General features: G+C 37.8%; 1 protein-coding gene across 25 annotated transcripts in view; it reads right to left on the minus strand.

The window, feature by feature from the left end:
* The window catches only part of clasp1a (cytoplasmic linker associated protein 1a), a 78,371-nt gene that overhangs the window by 7,119 nt on the left and 52,931 nt on the right, over window positions 1–18,321 (minus strand). For 6 of the 25 annotated variants that reach the window (XM_029458465.1, XM_029458462.1, XM_029458464.1 and 3 more), the window contains 15 exons: window positions 15,846–16,004; window positions 13,753–13,815; window positions 12,955–13,058; window positions 11,755–11,778; window positions 10,438–10,682; window positions 9,020–9,083; window positions 8,852–8,854; window positions 8,563–8,726; window positions 8,025–8,103; window positions 7,772–7,915; window positions 4,854–5,003; window positions 2,166–2,272; window positions 1,224–1,343; window positions 683–830; window positions 54–300 (listed from right to left, as the gene is read on the minus strand). In XM_029458465.1, coding sequence (XP_029314325.1) covers window positions 54–300; window positions 683–830; window positions 1,224–1,343; window positions 2,166–2,272; window positions 4,854–5,003; window positions 7,772–7,915; window positions 8,025–8,103; window positions 8,563–8,726; window positions 8,852–8,854; window positions 9,020–9,083; window positions 10,438–10,682; window positions 11,755–11,778; window positions 12,955–13,058; window positions 13,753–13,815; window positions 15,846–16,004 — 1,821 coding nt within the window. The remainder of the gene's footprint in view (window positions 1–53; window positions 301–682; window positions 831–1,223; window positions 1,344–2,165; window positions 2,273–4,853; window positions 5,004–7,771; window positions 7,916–8,024; window positions 8,104–8,562; window positions 8,727–8,851; window positions 8,855–9,019; window positions 9,084–10,437; window positions 10,683–11,754; window positions 11,779–12,954; window positions 13,059–13,752; window positions 13,816–15,845; window positions 16,005–18,321) is intronic. The other 19 variants (XM_029458474.1, XM_029458473.1, XM_029458471.1 and 16 more) reach the window with 11 other exon arrangements.

Here is an 18,321-nt window from a genome sequence, read left to right on the forward strand (position 1 = left end):
CCCCCAGTGTTGCAGAATACACCTTTCACGGCTTAAATATCACATGAACTCACAGTCTCGAAACTGCTCCACGTCATCATCAAAGACGGCCTCCTTCATGGCGCTCTTGTCATACGTGCAGATGGTTTCTCCGTAGCCATAAGGGGCGAACTCGCGGCTCCGTGGCCCAGAGAACGAGCGAGGTGATGGTGTGTTGAGTAGTGAGGTCTTGTTGTCTAAGGCGGTACGACCTCCTTCCACCACGTCTAAGCCAAGGCGGGCGTCAGAGCCAGGAGAGGACGCCACGCCCTCTCTTCCTGCCTGTAAGTAGGTAGGTGGGAGGAGGGACAACATGAGACAGGAATCTGAAAATAGGTTTTGTCTTGTGAGCACCTGAAGCTTTCAAATCATTTGATCTGCCATGACCTAACAGGGGCGGAGACTGTTGCCTGAGAAGCTGTGGTGGAGGGATGGTTAAAAAGAAGGGAATTTATTCAATGTTTTAGATACCCATTCAATATGATTACCTCACAGCAGAAGCATCATATTAGCTTCAGATAAAGTTTGCACTGTGGAATTTGTTATGATCTCTTGTTTTATAGCCAATGCGGCTGCAACACTACTGTTGGATAGAGGCATAAAAGTCTTAATTGTCATTTATCATTTTCCTGCAGTATTATTCAGGAAAAGCTCTTTGACTCACAGCATCGTCCCTCTTGCCCTCCTGTCTGATTGGCTCATTCAGGTCCTCCTGGCTCCGGTAGCTGAAGCTCTGGATGGCCTCGGTGACGCCGCGCAGCGAGCTGTAGATCTCTTCAGAGTTCATGTTCTCGGTGTCGTACTCCATCATGCTACCAGACACGCAAACACAGACAGAAATACGCACAACATTAAATCAAATGCACATGTGAAGAAAATACACCAGCATGCATTTGTTTTGCCACCATGCAAAGTGCTTTAGTGCTGCTTTTGACAAAGTGATCAGTTTTTAGAAAGGGAAGGGTCAGGTGTGAGCAAACATACATGTATTGTCTATTTTGAATGGGACACCTACCACAGCATTAACCACACTTTAGAAGTAATGGAAAATTATATTTTCAATTGATTAGTGATGGAGTAATATGCATTTAGTGAGAAATTAACATATAAGGAAACTGAAATAACTATTTTTTGGAAAAGGAAAGGATCAGGGTCTGGCTTCCTTGCGGGAATAATGGCCTTTGTATCTCAGCCCGCCTCATTACCTCGGTGAATATGCTCTGCGGAGGACCCTTATGGAGGGGGCAGCAGGGGTGGAGTGGGGCGGAGGAGGAGGGGCAGGGGGATGCTTTGACAGTCCGTCGACACCCCAACCCCATAACCGACTGTTGCGACAGCGCAGCCGGGAGGAAGGAGGGACAGACAGGCGTGAGAGAGGGGGGCAAGGCACATGGAAATCAAGAACAAGTGGAGACAAGAGAAGGGAGGAGAAAGAGAAAAACAAGAGTGCAAAGAGGAGAAAAGACAAAAAGAAACTATTTTGAGCTTTAATATTAAATGAAAGTGTTAATTTAAAAGGAGAGAATTGGAAAGTAGCAGAATCCCACAAAGTCAGCTTCACATGATGGACAAATTCTTCCCATCATGAGTGCGGGGGAGTTTTCCACATTTTAGCCAGAATGATCTCAAGATGAAGTGAAGTTGAGCTTCAACTAAGGTCATCACAACCAGGAAATTCGACAGCTCAATTATCTGTGTTTATGGGTTTCTACTTGCAGGTACACAGACTGAGGTGAATGAGCTGCTCAGACAGAGAGAATACAGCTGTGTGGAGACATCACACTGGTACAGGAGCAAGTTAAAAGAACCCACTAATCCTTCCCTGTTTTTCATTTGATATAAACAGCCCTATATAACATCAAAGATGATGATGTGATCCAACTGTAATTTATAACTGTCATAGGCACTAAATATGTTATCAATCTGCCAAGTGGGTAAGAGCTGTTTTTTATATTTCTACCCAATAATACTTGGAGAACTCAATGACTCTCTGAGCAACTCACACACTATCATGCTCAAACCAAACCATCTGTTAGTTCGACCACAAATATGCAATCAGGACAGCAGCAGTATCCATATGATTAAAAGACAGCCATGCATTAGGACTGGAAGTGTGTTAGTTTAACAACAGATGGGTGATTATTTACCTTGGAGACAGTCCTCCGTGGGAACAGTTAGTTGGAGAGGTGAGAGGGCTGGTTCTGCTGGGGGTGTGGCGTGTTGGCGTCCGGCCAATGGTGTTGCTCGGAGACCCCTGGAAGATAAGGAAATTAAGTTGAAATGTGGCAAACCTGCTGTCTGTTGGTTCTGCTGATCTACAAACATGGTGTTCACTACTGTATAGTCACCATTTGAGGATTAGTACATCATTTTTCATTTCTATTCAATTTAAAATTATATAGAAGCCCCTTTCTGCCAAGTGATCAACAGAAGAAATCCTGTAAGTCTTTATAATGAGAAACGTTCTCAATATAATGACTTAGTATCTCAAAATAATGACACATTATTATGAGATACTAAGTCATTATTATGAGATACTAAGTCATTTTTATGAGATACTAAGTCATTATTATGAGATACTAAGTCATTATTATGAGATACTAAGTCATTTTTATGAGATACTAAGTCATTATTATGAGATACTAAGTCATTTTTATGAGATACTAAGTCATTTTTATGAGATACTAAGTCATTATTATGAGATACCAAGTCATTATTATGAGATACTAAGTCATTATTATGAGATACTAAGTCATTATTATGAGATATTAAGTCATTATTATGAGATACTAAGTCATTATTTTTAGATAATATGTCATTATTTTTAGATACTATGTCATTATTTTTAGATACTATGTCATTATTTTTAGATACTATGTCATTATGTCATTATTTTTAGATACTAAGTCATTATTTTTAGATAATATGTCATTATTTTTAGATACTATGTCATTATTTTTAGATACTATGTCATTATTTTTAGATAATATGTCATTATTTTTAGATACTATGTCATTATGTCATTATTTTTAGATACTATGTCATTATTTTTAGATACTATGTCATTATTTTTAGATACTATGTCATTATTTTTAGATACTATGTCATTATTTTTAGATACTATGTCATTATGTCATTATTTTTAGATACTATGTCATTATTTTTAGATACTATGTCATTATGTCATTATTTTTAGATAATATGTCATTATTTTTAGATACTATGTCATTATGTCATTATTTTTAGATAATATGTCATTATTTTTAGATACTATGTCATTATTTTTAGATACTATGTCATTATTTTTAGATACTATGTCATTATGTCATTATTTTTAGATACTAAGTCATTATTTTTAGATAATATGTCATTATTTTTAGATACTATGTCATTATTTTTAGATACTATGTCATTATTTTTAGATAATATGTCATTATTTTTAGATACTATGTCATTATGTCATTATTTTTAGATACTATGTCATTATTTTTAGATACTATGTCATTATTTTTAGATACTATGTCATTATTTTTAGATACTATGTCATTATTTTTAGATACTATGTCATTATGTCATTATTTTTAGATACTATGTCATTATTTTTAGATACTATGTCATTATGTCATTATTTTTAGATAATATGTCATTATTTTTAGATACTATGTCATTATTTTTAGATACTATGTCATTATGTCATTATTTTTAGATACTATGTCATTATTTTTAGATACTATGTCATTATTTTTAGATAATATGTCATTATTTTTAGATACTATGTCATTATTTTTAGATACTATGTCATTATGTCATTATTTTTAGATACTATGTCATTATTTTTAGATACTATGTCATTATTTTTAGATACTATGTCATTATTTTTAGATAATATGTCATTATTTTTAGATAATATGTCATTATTTTTAGATAATATGTCATTATTTTTAGATACTAAGTCATTATTATGAGATATTAAGTCATTATTATGAGATACTAAGTCATTATTTTTAGATACTATGTCATTATTTTTAGATACTATGTCATTATTTTTCAATACTTATGTCATTATTTTTAGATACTATGTCATTATTTTTAGATACTATGTCATTATTTTTAGATACTATGTCATTATTTTTCAATACTTATGTCATTATTTTTAGATACTATGTCATTATTTTTAGATAATATGTCATTATTTTTAGATACTATGTCATTATTTTTAGATACTATGTCATTATTTTTAGATAATATGTCATTATTTTTAGATACTATGTCATTTAGATACTATGTCATTATGTCATTATTTTTAGATACTATGTCATTATTTTTAGATACTATGTCATTATTTTTAGATACTATGTCATTATTTTTAGATAATATGTCATTATTTTTAGATAATATGTCATTATTTTTAGATAATATGTCATTATTTTTAGATACTAAGTCATTATTATGAGATATTAAGTCATTATTATGAGATACTAAGTCATTATTTTTAGATACTATGTCATTATTATGAGATACTAAGTCATTATTTTTAGATACTAAGTCATTATTATGAGATATTAAGTCATTATTATGAGATACTAAGTCATTATTTTTAGATACTATGTCATTATTTTTAGATACTATGTCATTATTTTTCAATACTTATGTCATTATTTTTAGATACTAAGTCTGTTTCTCAAGAATGTTTCTCAAAATAATGTCTTACAGGATATATTTAAAAAAATATATATTTATCACAAAGCTAAATTTGAATCTAATGTTTTCTTTTACTGGTGCAAACGGGCTTCCATAGAATGCCATCAAACAATGGAGTGTTTCATCTCACTTACCACACTGCTGCTGGTGTTGCTGGAGTTCTTCAGGTGGTTATGCAGCAGTTTGGTGGCTCCATCCTGGAAAGTTTTGGGGAGAGCTCCGAGCAGCATGGTGAACTCTGGGGTGTTGAGCTCAAACAGAGCGATCAGCACCACCTGGGCCGCCTGGAGGCAGTGTAACACAACAGGTTAGGATGGAGCATACAACAGCTGAGGAAGTTGAATTGCTGTAATATTCAAATATTTTGGTCAGCATTTGTAAAATCACAGGAGACCAATCCAACGGTTCACATTAATAAAAGGTCAAAACAATTGTGAAACCATGAAAAACAACTTTTGAGCTACTTTGGTAGACTCACATGTGCATTAGCCTGTAGAAAGAAAAGGTTAAAAGGTGAGAGTTCAAAGCTGCATTCAGTGGAAAACTAATGAAGTTTACAACTATTCAAGGACATTGTTGATATATCAATGTTGCAACATGCAAGTGAGTATAGATGCAACTTGAAGGAGGCTGTAGAAAATACTTGTCTGCTATTGTTGCTTAGGAACAGTAGTTTAATAAAAAGGTACCACACAGGTTTGGTTCATCCGAAGAATCATTTATACTGTATAAAGACAAAAACCAAAATTGGTCTGAAATGTTTTATTCTAAGAGACATCTAAGGGATAACCATACATTGTGGTTATCTTAGCCACAGTAACCTTCTAACCATCAGCTGTTTTGGCTTGTTTAGTTTTTCTTATATCGATATTTACAGCCATAAGAAGCCCAGACATGCCTTTGTCTATTTCCTTTTGGCATGAATATATTTTGAGATTGTCAGCAGGGTTCCCATCATGCTTCAGGTGATGTAAATGTGAAGTATAGTGTTGCAAGTCACTGATTAGCTTTAAGCTAACTCATGCATAACCGTGGTTGCTTTTTTTTGCCTATACTTTGGTGACTGCACCGTGTAAAGCCATGCTTCATTAGCTACCAGCAGTTCCTGATCGCTGCAAGCATGGACTTACAGACAACTAACTTACAGGCAAGATCTAGGTTTGATGATTATGAGGCAAATTGTGAGGTTTAAAGAAAAATCATACACATCATAGATATTAGATATTAGGAATGAGCTAGTTCAGCTGATTACAGCAGTACGTGCTTCATATGATGTCTGTGTGTTCTGGTTTATGACTGAAAATAATTGGTTAAAAGTTTGATTGACAAACAATCAGTCTTATTTATATTGTTCCTATTAAGTTTGATTATACTTATTGTATGTTGCTTCACACAAAAGTAAATGAATGCAACATAATGTGATGTCATCATGTATAACCTTTGAATACTTACGGGCGCTATGCGTACTAGCTTAAATACATATTGGGAATCTCTTGTACAAAAATAAAATGTTAACAACATGCAGGTATGTGGGTGGATGAGAGGTTGTTAAGGTGAGTCAGACAAACACAATGTGTTAGAGACCAGAACAGCATTCCTATCCATGTTGCACAATAAAGTTGGCTTATAAGTCCGTTCATACGAAGCAACAAGCATTTCCTGTCATTTAGAACAATACCACGGTTAAAGGTCTGTCGGTCTTTTGTGAGTGCACAACAAGCTTAGTCTATTTGGTGAGTGACTACAAGGCACAGAGTGTATTTTAGGTTGTTACAGCAAAACAGCTCGAGCGTAAATGGTAGAGGTGAGTGACAGATGCCACACTGGAGTTTTCACTGTCTCGAAGGTGTTGGTTAGGCACCGTGCAGGCGGGGCATTGCGTGCTTATCGTGTCGTGTTGTGATTGGCTGTTGGAGCGGGCTCTACCTGCTTACACCTGTCTTCCTGGTTGCCCTCAGCGGACAGTAAGGCTGCAGTGCTGGACCTGCCAGCTAGCTCCTCGCTCACCCAGTTATGAAGGGTCTGGGGCACAGTGGCAAGGCAGAACGGGCGTTACAGCATGACACAGGTCCCCCACCAGAACAAAGGGATGCAATACTCAACCAATCCTTTCCAATGTGGATCAAACGTTCAGGTTAATGGTTATTTGTAGTCTTTAAAAAATGAACTAAAGTGAGGATTGCTTTCAGCAGCAGACACAACTATTCTATCCTTGTAGATGTATATTCAGAGTGCCTGCAGGTCAGGCCCCAATTTTAAACTAGGTGAGGATTTCATTATGGACGAACAGCAGTGGAAAAACAAACAGAAAGCGACTCAGAGGGAGAACATATGACGCGCGTCAGACAAGGGGAAGATAATGGGCCGTTGGCACGATGCCATCCACACTGAGAGTGCCTGTTATTAAAGTTTACAACTGTTGCTAAACAAACACTACAGGCTGAGGAATTCAAATGACAAAATAAGTGTGGAGGTATACAAAACCGTGTATCCCGGATTACTTGTCAAGCAAAAACATCTATTTCCACAAAAAAGTATTCCAAAGTCAAATAACAATCCACATCTCATTTCTCATACTACACACATCTTCAAGCTGTTAGTTTAGCAATAAGCTTGCTCACTCACTTGTAATGTTATTATAATAGTTTAGTACATCATAACTTCCTATGGAGATTACAGTATCATTACTGATTGGTGTAGAGGAAAAAATAAACAAACAAATTGATCTAGTGAGTTTTTTCATTTGTTGTGGACCCTACGCTCTTGGCTCAGAACGTTGACATTGCACCATGAGAATTAAAGCAACCATCATGTCCTGTAGCACACTTTGTTTGAACCAATAAAATGCAAATACATTGATATTCTCTAGTCAGTCCAATGATAAAGATTAAAAAAGAAGAGTTAAACATGTGCTGAATACATGCTTCCTACCTTAAATTACAACATTTAGTTTCTTTTAAAAAGGGAATAAAGAACCAAACATCTTTCTGAAGGAAAAGGTTCTGCCTGAGCAGAGAGATTTCCACTGTCATTGCTGAATAACGTGGCCTACCTTCCTGACATCAGAACTTTTGGGTTCAGTGGTCCAGGTGATGATGCGAGAGACGGCCAGACGCGTCTCGCTGGAGTTGACAAAGTCTGTCGGGTCCATCTGCCGAGCCAGGGAATCGATGTACTTCAAAATGGCCACCTTAACCTAAAGAGACGGCACACATTCAGTCACATGTCTGACAGAATCAATGTAATTGCATCAATCCCACTAACCAATCAAAAGCATCTCGAGTACGAATAGAAAGAGTCTTCACCTTCAGGTTAGGTGTCTGAGTCTGATCGACGATGAACCTCATCAGAATGTTGAACTGTTGGTCGAATGGGAAGGACTCCCTGACAGAGGAAGAAATGACACGTCACTTTCTGTCAGACATGTGAGTGTGTATCCTATGCTGGAACATTGTTGAATAATCTTGACTGCTCAGTGATAGTTTGACCAGTGATTGAGTAGCATAGGAAGTCACGTGTCCTTCAAACAGATCTCGCTCAGGGTTAGGTACGGGACCATATGAAAATGTCATGTCAGGATTATCCTTGCCAAAATAATTACGATAAATCCTCCAAATATGCTTAAAGTGGCACTAAAAGATAAGGAATAACTTTGACTTTCTGCCTCTGATTGGTTCACTTTATAAAGTTCACCACAAAAACAGAAATCTCTCAGACAATTCCTGATGTTTCCATTTCTCTAAATAGATTAATGGAAAACCAGTTTCTAATAATGTGAAGCCACTAATCTTTGCTCTCGCCTCCCAGTGACCCGTTCAGTGATGCCTGGCTTGCGTTTCAAACCTTGTGACATCCAGGGCCTTCTGGACTTTGGCCTGGACTGAGCCCAGCAGGTCGGCCCCCATCTTTTTCAGCAGCTGAGTGAGCAGCACAAAGAGCCAGTCCTGCAGGTCCTCCCTGTGGACTGTGATGAAGTCCACCAGAGTCTCCAGGAACATGCTGAACACCTGAGGACATGTGCACAGTTCAAACATCTATTACAGCTTGATTTGATTCAAATGAGATTAAACTGCTCGTGTTCAGACAGATTTAGGTTAGTGCCTGTCGTCATGTGGATAGAAAACACACTTACTCTCTGTTGTTAAATCCACAGCAAGACAGGCCATGCAACAAGAGACACTCCATTAGTTTCAAGCAAGTCACAGCTCCATCGTGTGTCGCTGTATTCTGAACACCACGCCTTTACACTTAAGTGATAATGAGTTGTCATGCTTCAGTTAGTACACGTCTTCTTCTTTACCTTGCTATGTGGGTCTGCAAACATCCTTGTGAAGATCTCACAAAGTCTCTTCAGCTCCACTCGGCTGCAGCCAACAAGAGAGAGCAGGAAGATGGTTTAATATCAAGACATATGTTACGTCCTTAAATATTTCATCAGTCAGAAATAATCAGGATGATATTAATATTATATCATGTCTCTTATATTTACAGTAGACCTGTATGTTTCTAGATACATCAATTTAATATCTTTATTACAGTAAATGTATTCCCCCTCTCGGCTCTGATTGTGACTGTAAAACAACTCATCTGAGCTGGATTGAGTCGTATAAAGTATTTGTATTTGTGTCTTTATCAAACAAGAGTCCCAGTGAGTTCTGATGAACTTCTGAAGTCTTAACTGGCACTTAACCGCGCAACTTTTTTAAACTATGCTCCAAAAAAGATGGCGTAGCTTACCAAGAGCTACGAGATGTGAGCTCTGAGAACAGTTGAAAGAAAAGCTTATTTATTTAATTTGGCTAATAACTAATATCACTTATTATGTTCTTTAAGAAGTCTCTTATTTCTCTTATTCTTAATGGTCTCCGTTTCTTTTTTTATTTCACTGCAATTCATTTTCAAATTTGATTGTCGACTAGCCTTTGTTTAATTGTGTTGCATTTTATTCACTTTGAGCTGCATCTTTTGTATGAAATATTTATTATTATTATTATTATTATTATTATTATTATGATGATGATTATTACTTTGGCACCGTGAATATTAGCTGAAATGCGTCACTCAAGTAGGCCCTTGACTCTTGAAATTATCTGGGCAATCAGCCATTTTTGCCAAAATAGTTGGAGTGCAGTCTGTTCGTGCTCGTGATACAGGCGAGAGACTCTTTGTGGTGTTGTGGCATTACTGAGAGAATAAACCATGTGTGTTTTAATATCCTGTGGCTCGACTCCTGTAAAGAGTCACTAGACAAAAGCAAAGATCCTGATTATGAAGGATGTAATCAAACACTTTCAACTAGAGAAAATTAATTTCTCTCTGAAACACAAGAAGAGAAATATTACAAAATTTGGCAACATTTTATAAACTCATTTTCAAGATGGTCCCTTAGACGTTGCAGTTAAATAAATAAAAGAATATTCAGTAATAAAGTAAAGTTCTGAGGCATCAATCACGCTTCCTTTTCTTTTGGTGCTGTTTTACATTATTATTGTGAATTATAACTGAATATAATTGTTAATATATATATATTTATTTATTGTTAATAGTGCCTGTACATACGTGTGTGTGTGTGTGTGCATATGTTTGTATGTACTGTAGGATATTAAACATTAACATCTCCTTTGACACACAGTTAAAGCTTGTGGACACACTTGAGTGAGCTGGATATAATACCAGAGCTCCCACTCTGGCCCTGTTTGACACTTGACACAATCCCACCTGAGTATTCTTTGGCTCTTGAAGAGGTTCTGCAGGCCCAGCAGGCCCTCCTTCCTCTCTGACCAGTTGGAGCTGGCGCAGTGGTTCAGGACCTCGGCCACATCCTCCGTCTGCCGCAGGTAATGGGGGATGCCTCCGTTCCTCGAGCCATACGAGCGCTCTGAGCAGGCACTGGACGCATCACTGTTGGCATCGTCATCAGAGTACATCCCCGGTGATTCGTACCTCCGCCTCATCGGCTTCCTCTGTGGGAGAGAAGAACGTGAAGGAAATGATACCTAAATGTTAACCAGGCTCTGCCTGAAAAGTGCTTATGGAAATAAACTCAGCCACGAGGGAGGAACTGAAATTCTCTGAGATTAAAGTCACTAATTAACAAAAAAAACAACTTAAAAGCCAAATAACCACATGGCTTTATTTGGCCATGTTGGATCAACCCTCATCACAGCACAGTCAGCAAACAGGAAATGCATCGCACACGATAGTGAGGAGGTGCAACAGTATGTCCTTCATCTGTCCATTGTGTAGTTCCCACCTCATCCACATCATTACGTTGTTTCCTTCTGAATACTATCCCTTTAAAGTCTGGATGCTTATGATAATATACTGATTTCCTGATTGCTAAATCCCATAGTAAGTATAATTTGATTTGCAGGCATAATACACAGCAAGCAGTGGCATCTGTGGTGTGATGAGGTTGTTGATCCAACCTAAAAAAGTAGCCATGTGGTTAATAGTTGTTTTTCCACATAAATTTGTGACATCATTCATCTCAGAGAATCTTCATGTTTGTTTCTCGTTACTTTTCTTGTCTCGTAAATTAACGACTTTATTCTCAGAGAATATCCAAGTTGTTCTCTTGTTTCTCAGAATAGTTCCACCTCATGTTGTAAATTAAACTCTTTTTTTGTGTTGTTTTTAAATGAACATCAAAAGCCAGTCAAGCAGTGCCGTGAGTAAGCAAAAGGTCTCGACAACAAATGCAATGCAGCGGGAGACACTTCCAACAGTAGAGCATATTTAATCTCATGGACTTTTGAAAAAATTCACACGTATGACTAATGTACCAAAACAATGTGGCTCAACACAATAATACCACAATATGTAAAACTAAAGAACTTAGCTGGGTGCCAAAGATGCACACAACTGGGATGCACTGGACATAAACATTCAGGGTTCATTCAATCAAAGAATACATAATGAGGGTGGAGGGGTGTCATGAGCCAATATAAGAAATCAAGCTGCATTACTCTTTTCTGAACTTGATTAGTGTGTGACGGCATAGATAGACAAACAGTATGTAAAATGACCAACTACCTTATTCCTGGAGTCTCCTAATAGCTGAAATGGTAACAAACAACCAAGAGGGAAAGATGAGAGAGGGACGATTTAAAGAGGGAACAAAGAACAAGTACAGTCCTTCTGAGAGGACACAACTAAACATTTCACATTTCAACTGTGTGTGTCTGTGTGTGTGTGTGTGTGTGTGTGTGTGTCTGTGTGTGTGTGTGTCTGTGTGTGTGTGTGTGTGTGTGTGTGTGTGTGTGTGTGGATGGTTGAGATACACGTTGACATCTTGATATTCAAGCCATTGTAATTTAAGGATGTAACCTTACAAAAGTGGACCAATGAAACAAAGGCGGGGACTGGTTAGATGACACCTGTACGTCTCAGTGCCTTTTTAAAGCTCAAAAAGTTAAGATATGTGCAATAGATATAAAATAAACCGTGGTTCTGTAACCGTAAGTCTGAGTGCGTCTGGCTTTCTCGCCTCCACTTCTAAGGTCTCACAGGGTTTCTGCAGCTTTTTTTTTTTATGTATTGTAAAACATTTGTGATGGTCATACTGGTCAGAGAATGACGATAAACCAGACAGGACAAAAAGGCCTACAATTCTTTATTATGCAAATTAATTTATTGACATTTCTATGAATTTGTTGTCAATACTTCCCAGCTGTATATAAAGAAAGTTCCGAGTAATAAACGTAAATCATGATTAATCCTTTAATGTGACCTGGACCCAGATAAGTGGCAGACAATGGATGGATAAACCAATTTATTTATTTTTAAAGTTTTTGCAAAAAATCATCATTTGCCCAATATGAGACGATGAGCTTCCAGGTCTGATGGTGCTGAATAAAACTCTACAAAGAAGTATCGCCCAGCCTGCTGCGTGGTCAACCCACTATCAAAACAATCCCACTTTAAGTTTGCGGGAGTGTTACGTCCTGACGGCTCCTAGAAAAGAATTAAGACTTGTGTCTATTTAATTCAAGGCTTTTATACCTCCTAATCTTTTGTGGGAACTACATTCAATGCTTTTAAAGATGCCCTCTCTCTGTTGGTTGGAGTAGGACACTTCTGTATTGACGCTCAACTTTGCGGTCACTAACTAATTCTATGGGGAAATGTTTGCATGAGAACCTTGCCTAGTGCTTGCTTTAACAACAGTCCCCTGTCAATAACAACACACTTATTAACATATGTCACACAAATAAAAATGGAACAGCAGCTTACCAGAGCATCAGCAACTGCAGCCTCCACCTCTGTGCCGGTGTTAAGGACCCTCATGGCGTTGACAGATGCAGAGATCCTCGCTTGGTGAATCAAACCATATCGGTCTAGACAGGAAGTGGGGAAAGAAAAAGGTAAAGGAGGTTGGTGAGTGAAGCTTAGTAACAAAGTAAAACTGGTCACTGTAACGTACGTGAATGGACAAAAGCACTGGGTGCTTTTCTTATGTTTGTAACCGCACAGTTATTACAATTATAAATATAAAGCAATATTCTGTAAATGAATGGCCTGAAAAGATCTCAAAAGGGGAATAATCTCCAGTAAACAAGCACCAAAAGGAAAAAGAAAAACCCAACTAGAGGATGACCAAGCCAACCAAAGAGGAAAAACCACACATACGAGCGTATATGTTACAAATGAAAACAACAGAGGAATAATTCATAAAGTTGGATGACAAATGGCAAATAACAAAAAGTAAAGCTAGTCGAGTCAGCACATAACAGGCTGTAGATCACAACCCCACACAAATCACAGCTAAAATGAACAAAATGTGGCGAGGACAAGCAGATGAAAACATAATGTTTCTCTTTACATGCTCAACATATACAACCCGTTCATTCTTACCTTACAAAAATACTCTGGGGACATAACGTAAAGGAATAACAGATGCTGTCTGGAGTCACATCACTTATCACAACCACAGAAGCATGCCGGTTCAGTAGACATTATCGCCTCTAAGACAGGGAATCTGGGGGGGAACTGAGGGACCTGGGGGTCGGGGGTTCTGGGCATGCAGGTCACCTGACTGGCTGTGGGGGTCGGCTGTGGACAGAGCGCTGGTTGAACGGGAGTGACGTCGGGAGGCTGCAGGGGACAGGAGAGGTGGGCAACACCCGGACCAGGGGGTTAGTGACACACACTACAGGATTAACACCGACCTCTGAAGGAATAGTTTAGGAGAATTTTTTTTCACACTGCTGCACATTTCCGGAAACCCTGCGGAAAGAATTCTGGTGATCAATTTTCTAAATTGGATATAAATGGTTTTTTTCTCTCCTGTGTTTGTGACTTAAGAAAAGGTGAACAAAAGGTTTTGATCGGTGATTTCTTTTCTTTTGTCAGGAGACTTTTTCTAAGTGATGGCTGTGGTAACACAAGAGTCCTAAAATGTACAAACTAATAGTACAATGTATGTTTTCTTCTGGTGAATTTGTATTTCTTCATGCACTCTAAACACAAGTTACCTATATAGTGAGTTTGCAAAACTTTTCTTTTCACCTCCCCAAACAATTGTTCCCCTCCTGTTTCACAGAGGAAAACATAGAAAGATTACACTGACCTGTTCTTAAGTCATAAACACAGGAGAGAAAACTATTTAGATCAGAACTACACTGAACGTGAATAAAGCAGACTGTGGCTTAAAATTGATATAAACTGTTGAATTGAAAATAGTATGTTTTCTGATATATGACATACAATGTTAGGATATTAGTGATTACCTCATTTTACAATCGAGTTCACTGCTTGCTTGCTAAATTAACTGATTAAGTTGTGGCCTTCATAGAGATGTTAGTGAGCTCAGCGGTGTGAAAAGGGTCACATTGGATTTACAGTATAGTAGAGGGAGGCCCATTGTTTCTGACCTCTACCAGGATTGTGTTGTACACTTTGCCCCTCATGATGAAAAAGAGGCATACAATACAGAACAAACAATCTCAATTCTAGTTCAAGTCTGCAAAGTTACCAAAAACCAATGACTCCATCTGTTGGACGGATGGTCGACAGAAACAACAACAACAACAACAGCATGTGAGCCTATGCTATGCTAACAACACTGACTGTCCCTAAACTGTAAAGCACAGACATGCTAAGGAATTGCTTTTTGGTTCCTTGATGATACAGCAATGGATGCAAAGTAAGTTTGAGACGTTACAGCTGAACTGAAATTAATTCCACCAGCATAGCCTTGTTGTAAGAAACTTGAACTTGAGTTATGACATCATTTCCCAGGTTGTAACAGCACAATAACTAGAGTAGCAGCAGCTGAACTGTGCATTGGTTGCAGGTGCACCGTCAGCTGACAGTTGCGTCAGTTGCTACTCTGTCTTCCCCAATCTTTAGTGAGGGCACTTAAATCACAACATGTACACAGATTCATTCAGAAATAATTAATATACACAAATCCAACTTAGAAAAACGAAGAAAAAGAAAAATAATGTATATTTGAAGATGGTACTTGGTCATTTATACCATCATAGAGAAAAGTACGGAAGCCCTGAGAGGCAAGTGAGAGAGAAAAGATCTGTCTGATCTAAATTGTTCTATTTTCTCTGTTTATCACTTAATAACAGAGAGAAACTTTCAACTTAATTGTTTTATCATCTGTGAAACAGATGGGAAAAACATTTTGCCAGGTGAAATATTATCTTGTTTTTTTTTACTACCACTACCCCATCATGTTCTCTATTAGGTCTAAAACATTCATGTTCCTTGTTTTTAGAGTTCATAGAGAAATGTATATGTTACCTGTGTTCAGATGAAAAAGGTAACCTATAAAAAAGATGGCAACACGTTTCTTTTCCACCCGTTACACAAGTCAAATAAAAAATAATGTTGTTAGATTATCCTGGCAAAACCAGAATTATTTTCCTCACTCGCTTCTCAGGGCTTCTATAGAAGAGACATTGGACACAGTACAGTAGTCTTCTCTAAACCTAGAAAGACACAATTAGTGCACGCGCAGAGAAAGACAAGCAGACGCAGGAGGCTACATGCTACAAAGAACACCGACAACAGGAGGGAACGCTCGTCTAAGCATCTGGTAAAGATTCTCCAGTGGGACACACTGGGAGATGTAGTCCACTCCGGGCAGCTATTAGCTCAGCGTTACTCACCCAGAGGAGTGAAGCCCCGAGCAGGGCTGGTGTCGCGGCTGCTCTCGCGACTGGTGTCGCGACTGCAACCCTGACTCATGCTGGGACGGGGAATGCGGCTCCGGGCTAGCGTGCGGTAGGGAAGAGCAGCAGGAAGAAGAGCTTTACCACACAGGCTGGCTGTCAGGACAACAAGTTAGGTGGGGAGGTCAGTGTGCATTCATGAGGGGAGAGTCAGATATGAGAAACGAAGAGGGGTAGAGGTTATGAAAGAAGAAGTCCTGCAGATTGTACTGAACCTACAGGATGCAATAATCATCCAACCAAGTCCTGGATCAAACAACAAACTGCTTAGAAGCTTGCTAATGGTGCTTAAAGGCACTACGGTCATTCAAATCAAACGTCTTTATTCAATGTGCTCAGTACAGGTTTGTGTAACAATTAATCTTATTTTCTATTACCTCTTTCTTAAAAACCAGGAATGAAAATGAGAAATAGAAAATCTATCTATCTGGACTTAAATTATTTATAATCTTTTCAATAGGTGATGAGACACAGGGCCTTATGAAACCACTCATATCTGCATATTCATTCTTAAGTGGCATTTAAGAGTACTTTGCCAATAAAAATTGTTTTTTAAAATGAAATATGTATCATGATATCAATATTCTGTTCACATTATCAGTGGGATGTGCAACGTGTTTTACCAATCCAACTTCTCCATTTAGAATATGCTGGCTTGAGTATTTTGGAACAACAATATTCAACAGTTCAACATTTGTTCTGAAAATTCTGCCTCAGTCAAGGTTTTTATACAGTTTGCTGTCATGGGGAACATTTTCTGTTCCCCGTGCCTGATAGATTCACATCACCTGTAATCAAAGTGTTTTCCTTTAGGAAAGACTTTTGGAATCTAACTTCCTTTCGACCCATTCCTTCTTTATCTCCGACATGGCTTTAATAACTTGTATAATCCCATAATATAACTGGCCCACTGACAACTCAATTTGTGTATTTGTTACATTTTTGTGAGAGAAATGTTCCCACAAATTGATCAGAAAAAAAGCCTTTTATAGAACAACATGGGGGCTTCCATTATGCTACTGAAACATTCAAGCAAACATCCTGAAGAGGTTTATGATAAGAATACAAAGATGTCCCAAAAGACATCACTTTGACATTTTATCCTGAAGGATAATGCAGGATAATAACAGGCAGGTTCACAAATTGTCAAAATAAAAATGTTTAACTCTTTGGAGCGTAAGAACGTGCTCAGTCAATTTTATGAGCATCATATTTGGATCATTTTTTGTGAACAAATTCGACTGACATCGTTATCCAGGGGCTCTCGTGCCCAAAATATGAAGGTTAGACAAAAAGGGAGTGAAGAAGAAGAAGAAGAAGAAGAAGAAGAAGAAGAAGAAGAAGAGAAGAAATGAAGTGAAGAGAAGAAGAAGAAGAATGAAAGTGAAGAAGAAGAAGAAGAAGAATGAAAGTGAAGAGAAGAAGAAGAAGAATGAAAGTGAAGAGAAGAAGAAGAAGAATGAAAGTGAAGAGAAGAAGAAGAAGAAGAATGAAAGTGAAGAGAAGAAGAAGAAGAAGAAGAAATGAAGTGAAGAGAAGAAGAAGAAGAAGAAGAAGAAATGAAAGTGAAGAGAAGAAGAAGAAGAAATGAAAGTGAAGAGAAGAAGAAGAAGAAGAAGAAGAGCTGCTCGGTGAGTGAGCTGGTCGAACAGCACACTGCTAGTAAAGGTTAGAGAACGTCTGTTAACGTGCGACAGCGATTAGATACAAAAGAAAAGGATTATTATTATTAAATAGTATTAACAGAAGTGCATGAACAGTTTCCTCTTCTCATTAAAACAACCCTGTGATTAATAACCACTTGCTTTTGACTACAGACAAATTGAAAGCAAAATAAAACTGAAGGATCTACAAAGTATCAGAAGCGTTTAACACTTCCTCTTATATAGACAACAACATATTTACCCTGTTGGTAGTACATCCATCAAACAGCAGCTGTTAGGCATGTTTATGTTGTTCACTAGCTGTCAACAAGGACATGGAGGAACCTTCACGCAATGCAAAGTCTAGGGACCCTATTTAACCTTAAAGATTACTAGCAAACAGTAACAGACGTGACCGGATACTACAAACACCCATAACCACCTCTTAACCAATAGATCCACCCATCCATCACAATAGATCTGTGAGGAATAATTAGCTAAAGACTAAAACTATGCATGAATAAAAAGAGAAGAACTAGCAGAACAGACACTGATGTCTTTGTCATCTGCACTGTCTGTGCAAATAATAAGCCAGAAATGCTTTGTGATGGACATTAATAATCTGTGCTTCCATCACTGAGCACAGGAAATGTGAGTGCTGCAGTGTTTTAAGAACAAAGCAAACATGAGCTTATCTCTTTATCAGGTAAATAAGAGAGGAAGGTCCAGTTTCCCTCATCTTTGACATAATCCTGAGTCAACGCGTGTCA

This window comes from Cottoperca gobio, chromosome 21 (genome assembly GCF_900634415.1).
Source record: "Cottoperca gobio chromosome 21, fCotGob3.1, whole genome shotgun sequence".
NCBI classification, from domain to species: domain Eukaryota; kingdom Metazoa; phylum Chordata; class Actinopteri; order Perciformes; family Bovichtidae; genus Cottoperca; species Cottoperca gobio.